Source organism: Chlamydotis macqueenii, chromosome 4 (assembly GCF_036417535.1).
Source record: "Chlamydotis macqueenii isolate bChlMac1 chromosome 4, bChlMac1.mat, whole genome shotgun sequence".
In the NCBI taxonomy this organism is placed as follows: Eukaryota; Metazoa; Chordata; class Aves; order Otidiformes; family Otididae; genus Chlamydotis; species Chlamydotis macqueenii.
In genome coordinates, this window is record NC_141559.1 from 33,916,091 (window position 1) to 33,922,367 (window position 6,277).

At 54.9% G+C, this 6,277-nt stretch overlaps 1 protein-coding gene across 1 annotated transcript; it reads left to right on the forward strand.

The window, feature by feature from the left end:
• The first annotated feature begins 2,363 nt into the window (after window positions 1-2,363).
• LOC147600888 (inositol 1,4,5-trisphosphate receptor-interacting protein-like 1) lies at window positions 2,364-3,371 on the forward strand. Its single transcript, XM_086747722.1, has one exon. It carries the CDS (start codon window positions 2,364-2,366, stop codon window positions 3,369-3,371), a length of 1,008 nt encoding a protein of 335 aa, XP_086603848.1.
• The last annotated feature ends 2,906 nt before the right edge of the window (window positions 3,372-6,277 follow it).

Genomic DNA, 6,277 nt, shown 5'->3' on the forward strand with positions numbered 1-6,277 from the left:
GAACAGGCTGCCCTGTGGTGGCATCACCATCTCTGTGAGGGATTTCAGTGATGGTCCAGGTAAGGCTACTGTGGGAAATTACAAGCCTAAGAGTGCGGGTTGTGGAATACCACAGTGTCCCAACTACGGACCACGCGGTGCCATGTGTGAGGGATTTCAGTGCTGGCCCGTGTAGGGCCACTGTGGGAAATCACAAGCTGCACACAGCTGTGAGAATGCGACCTTGGAGAGGGGAGCTAGGAGGGCTGTTATCTCGGAGAGGGGAGCTAGGAGGGCTGTTATTGAGCAGTGTGTTGCTGCTATGCGGGAGCCGCTGTTAGCCAGCAGGACACGCACTTGGCAGGCCTTGCTGCGTGCGCTGGCCACGCGTGCACCAACACCTGGTCAGTACTCTGCCACTGAATCTGCTGAGGGGATAAACAGAGGCGGCTCGGAGCGGAGGAGAGAGAAAGGACCCAGAGCACTCTACGAACAACAGGGGACGCCCTGAAGGTGCTGCGCCTACCTCCCTTCTCTGCTCTGACCCCGCTGATCATCACCCTCCTGCTCAGCGGTGTCTCCGGCGTAGTCAGATGGGTAAGACTCTCACAAAAAATACGCTGGTAACGGCTGACGCTAGGAACTGTAACTGCTTATGCTGGTAACTGCTTATGCAAGGCTATAGTGGAGCCATAAATACTGTTGCGTTTTTAAAATATCATATGCTGGGTGAACTTTGTGCATAGGAATCCTACGAACCAGTTACACCATCCTTGGAGGTACTTAAAAGACACGTAGACATGGCGCTCAGGGACATGGTCTAGTGGTGGACTTGGCAGTGTTAGGTTTACAGTTGGACTTGATGATCTTAAGGGTCTTTTCTAATGTAAACGATTTGATGAGTCTATGTTCCCTCCACCTGAGACCTCAGGTCCCCAGCACCTCCACAAGAGAGACTTAACATGGAAAGGGACTTGAGGGCACGCTCCCGCTTAGTGACCTTTTTGCCTCCCGGTGGCTTTGGACAGGAGGCACATGGGATGTAGGATTCTGCACACGCTGAACCGACAGAAACACGGCATTTGTGTCAGTCTTGGCACATATGCAGCAGGGCTAAAGGAAGCTCTTGAGGGTCCTGGGTGTCAAGGCATGCACTCATGCAGTACAGACAACATTTCTGGGAGGCACGATCTGCAGCAGAGCACTACAGCACGGTGTACAGGGGGGTCTCCTGAACCGGGGAAAGCTCAGGGGAGCGGAGAGATGTGGGCCCCAGCATGGCCTCTGCAGCCCCCTCGCTTGCCCTTGCAGGGGGCAAGTTGGTAGCCAGAGAGAGGAGCCACAAGATCTTTTCCACTTGCGCCAGGGACACGCTGTGCGTTTCGCTTGATGGTCCAGGTTCTCAAGGCAAATGCTGCCCCAGCAGAAGCAGTCCAAGAGGAGAGGAGGGAGGAGGAGTCTGTCTCTGCCGAAGGGCTAGCAGCACTTCTTCTCAAGACAACTGGGAGTGAGACGCGCGGGCCGAGAAAACTTTGCACCTCTCTACGTAAGTGAGGGCCATCCACCTACAGTCCCCGTTTTCTTGCGGTTCCGGATCTGGGGGGCGTCTGCCCGCTTTGTCAAGAGAGTCTCTGTGAGTTCGCTCCTGCCGGATGGGTTTGTACTGGGTGTGACGGCCAGGAGCCACTGAGCTGGGTGGTGGGGACAAAAGGTGGGGCTGGCGGTCTGGGTGATGCTGTTCTGGTGGCTGTGACAGCACAGAGGACGGGCCACAATGGGACCTGTCTCCAGGGGCATCACCAGGTGGCCACACTGCAGTTTCACTTGGGCGACGGGTGCGTGCAGCATGCAGGGGGAAGGCTGGGCCAAATGGGGGACGGGACAGAGGGCCAGGGGGTTTCTAACCCTGAGTGAGAGGCGAGCCCCACAGGCTGGTACCACAGGGTACCACCCTCGGGGCTGGGGAGAGAGGTGCTAGGGGCTCCCTGTGGTGGTAGGTGCAAGAGAGGCTCTGAGGATGCGTCGGGACGCTGTTGTGTGGCAGCGATGGGGCCTCAGGAGGCTCCGCTCTGGTGTCCCTTGCCCTTTCACGGGGCACAGCCCAGCCAGGGGCTGGTCATCAGGGCGGCTTGGGCAGGACGGGCCCCATGCTGGCTCCAGCCAGGGCCCGCGGCCCCTTCAAGCCTGTTGCCAGCAGTGCCCAAACGCTGTGTGGGAAGAGCCTGTGGCTCCCATCCCTGCAGTGCTTGCAAACCCTGCCCTTGTTCCCTCCCACCTCTCCTACAGGCCCCCAGCTCCAGGCAGCTCCTGCACCACTGCCCCGGTCCCGTGCTCCCTGCCACCCAGCCCTGCTGAGCCCCTTTTTCTCCTGCCTCCTCCAGGCCATGGCTGCCGGACTTGGCCTCCTCGTGATTGTGCTGGCCATCCAGCATGGGCTGAAGGGCCATCATCAGATAGATGTGGCCACGGCCCAGCGGATGCAGCAGCGTGAGGAGCATCTGCGTGAGAAGATGATTCAGCTGCTGGAGGAGATGGAGCAGAGCAACTCCACGTGGGAAGACTGGCTCCTCCGGTCTGTGTTGCAGCACCGGCTGCTTTTGACCATGGCAGGAGCCGTGGTCCTGCTCGCTGAGATCTGCTGGCTGGACAGGGAAGTGAACTTTGCCTCTGTCAGCTGCAGTGAGCAGGACAGCTCCAGCAGCGAGGAGGCGGAGGAGAAGGAGGAAGATGAGGAGGAGGAGGAAGACCTCAGTGGTGTCAAGTCTTTGGCTTGTGCATCGCCAGTGCAGGGCCTGCCTGAGACGTGCAAGGTGCTGAAGAAGCTGGTGGGCGACCTCCTCGATATATGCCAAGTGGTTTCCAAGAGGACTTTGATGCCGCAGATGCAGCCAGCCGTTGGGATGGATGACAGCTATGAAACCTGGCGCATCCAGGAGGACAGCATCTCCTACCGCCTGCTGGTGTTCCTGCGGCCACCCCCCGGGCACTCTTTCAGCCTGGAGCCGGCCACCACGGGGCAGCTGCCAGCAAGGCACTGCAGCGTGCGTGTGGGGCTGGAGTGCATGTGCTGGAGGGAGCAGCTGCTGGGGGACAGTTTGTGCTTTCTCCACCATCCCGAGGACAAGCTGCGGACGGATCGGAGCTCGTACCTCCTGCGTACCCTCTGCACGTGCTCCTACTTAGACGTGGAGAAGATCGCCTGCTGGGCCCAAGGGCTGGTGAGATCAGCCTGGCTGCTTTTTCCTCAGTCGCACAACTGCCAGCTCATGGTGCTGCCCTCCTCCCACTCCTGCAGGTTCCAGCTGACAAGCCCCTCCAAGATGAACATCTGCACTGAGATGACTTTTGCAGTGCAGCAAGGCAGCTCAGTGTCCTACCTGAGCCTGGAGTAGGCAGAGGCCGCCTTCACCAGCAGCACAGCGCGGCCGGAGAGCTGCGCTGCTGTCGAGGTGCAGCTTTTCAGACCGAGGGCGACGCCACCCAGCAGGACAATTTGCACGTCCCAGGTCTGCAGCTCTGCGCCCACGTGCTGGTGGCCCCAGGCTTCTCCAGCCATGCCCGTGACCCTGAGGACCTGCTTTCCTCTCAGACGGACGGGGCCCGGGCGACAGTTTCGCACACTGGGCCAGGCTGATCGCAGAGACTGCCTGGGGAGTCTGCGCCGCAGATGTGGACAAACGAGGCGTGGAGATGACGCTGCTCGAGAGGAGCTGAGCGTGACGGGAGTTTGGGGAGTCTGCCCTGGTCCAGCTGAAGATGCCATTGCAGCTGAGAGTGCTGTTAGCACGTATAAGGGGATGGGACCAGCCATCCCACTGGAAAGAACTGATGGGCCCTGTGGGCCCCTTATTTGATACATTGTAAATAACAATATAATTTTTATTGTAATGAAAATAAATGAATTTGTGTTAACCAACTCTCTGTGAGTGTGCCTGGAAAGCCCTTCAAAGTTCTAGCCAAGCCCACGCAGTGGCTGCTGGGGTCTCCAGGTAACGAGCACGCCTAGGAGACCACCTTAACCAATGGGGCTGACCTGACCGTATTGGACCAGAAGCCCTGGTTTCACTTGGGTTGTAACTGGCGTCTGCTGGGAGATCCCTTTGAGGCAGCATTCCTTGAAGCAGCAGCTCTCAATTGGAGACTCTGCCCTTGGATCAGGATGCCATCCAAGGAAACCCTCCAGAATTCAGTGTCCTTACCTCACAGAGGAGTGGTTACACGTTTTAAGTCATCGTTCTAAGCTTACATTTGGTTAGTTACCAAATCTAGACGCATAAGTCTGTAGGGCCAGATGGGATCTACCCAATGCTACTGAGGGGGCTGGCAGAAGTGTTCACCAAGCCACTTTCCATCACTTATCAGCAATCTTGGCTGAGGTCTTAAAGGGCTTTTCCAACCTGAATGATTCTATAATTCTATGATTCTTATTAGATAAACTTAATGTTTGATGTGAGTTTCCATTCACAGTTATTTCACTACTGCTTTGTGCATTCTAGTTATATTTATGTCTCCTAATATATTGTGGGGCAACCGTATCCATCAATTTACAGAACACCACAAATTCCATTTAAAAAAAAAAAATCCCCAGAAAGTCTTGGAATCTCATGTTTTTGCAAAGCTGGTGTTTTAGAAATTTGCAGTGAGAAACAAGCTACTTGGAGTTTCCCAATGCTTTCCAGAAGGTAAGAGTATGCCTGCAGATAGCTATTGCAGAGCAGCCCCAAAGCTTCCCAAGAGACTCACTCTTCACTTTGACAGATGCTCTTCAAACAGAGTGAAGAGAGAGGGTTCACTCCAGGTGTCCATTTACAGACATCTGCGGCTTGCTGGGTGTCCAGAGTATTGGAAGGGTACTGGCAGGTAAGAAAAAGAGTTTCCAGGAAACTCAGGCCCTTCTGGGCCAGCAGTTTGAGGCTGCTGCAATATGCCATAGAACCTACAGAGACACAGGACTATTCCTAGACAAGTTCAACATCTCAGTCCCAGCCCTATTCTCTGCTCCAGAGAGCCTCACAGTCGCATTTTTCATCCCCTTGGCCTCTGTCACTGGGAAAAATTGAAACAGAGTAGCTGAAGTAGGAACAGGTTTAGACCAACTCTAAATGCTTTTGCATCTAATGTGAGAAAGAGTAATTAAGAGCTGCTTAAAAGGTAAAATAAAACAAGTGTACCAGAATCTTATATAGTTTCTCACCAGTTGACAAAAAAAAAGCACTTAAAACGTTAATTTTTCTGCAGTGTAAAGGTGAGATTGATTCACAGAAGAAGGTCACTTTTTCTCCTGAGGTCGTCTAGCTAAGAATGCTCTGTCCAGAAACCTGTGCTGCTTCTATGAACAGGGTTTGAAGCAACTGCTGCGTGACCAGCTGGACGGTCATAAAGCTAAGATGGAACTCAGTGCAATCCTATGCATGACAATGAATGCCACGGGTTCATCTATGAGATATCTGCCCACTGAATAATTTTTTTTTTTACAAAACGATGTACTGCAGATTCTCTTCGAGCAAACACCCTTGGATTCAATGATTAGGAAAAAAGCAAGTTAACTTTGCCAAGTAGGTGAGGTTGACTGTGTACCAAAGACACTAATAGTACAGATGGAAAGAAACACCTTGTTCTGGTTTTATTTAGTGAGGGGGGGCTAAGGTGGCAGCTTCTGGAACAAGCTGCTCTAGAAGTGGTTCCCCTTTCTTCAGTGGACTCGGCCGAGCCTAGGGCAGACCCGCTGCTGGCCAAGGCTGAACCAACTGGTAGCAGAATGTTCTGTGATAATGCCTCTGTGCTAACGTATTTAAGAAGGGGAAACCAGAAAAAAAAATAGGAGAGAAGATGTGAAGATGCTGAGCAGGGGCAGAGAGGGGGAGGCGCGAGCCTTGTGGGCCTTGCAGGCCTCAGGCTCTGGCCTGCCGCCGGGCGGCTCTGTGGGCCCGACTCAGCCCGGCCCGGCTGCAAGAAGTGGAGAGGAGATGAGACGTGAAGAGATGCTGAGAGGCGTCTGCCTGCCTGTGGTGAAGAATTTTTGTGGTGAGAGGAACGGCTGCAGCCGGCAAGGTCAGTGAAGAAGGAGGGGCAGGAGTAATGCGGCTCCTGGCAGAGGTTCCCCTGCAGACCAAGTTGGTGCAGCCCGTGGTGAGGCAGGTTGTCCCCCTGCAGCCCATGAAGGTCCACGGAGGAGCAGAGATCCACCTGCAGCCCATGGAGGACCCCACACTGGGGTAAGTGGATGCCTGGGGGAGGCTGTGGCCCGTGGAAGGCCCGCTGGGGCAGCCGTTCTGGAGGGAGTGCATCCCGTGGAAGA

What these genes read in the sequence shown, in the direction of transcription:
- LOC147600888 (XM_086747722.1), top strand. Translation starts at nt 2,364, where the DNA reads ATGGCTGCCGGACTTGGCCTCCTCGTGATTGTGCTGGCCATCCAGCAT.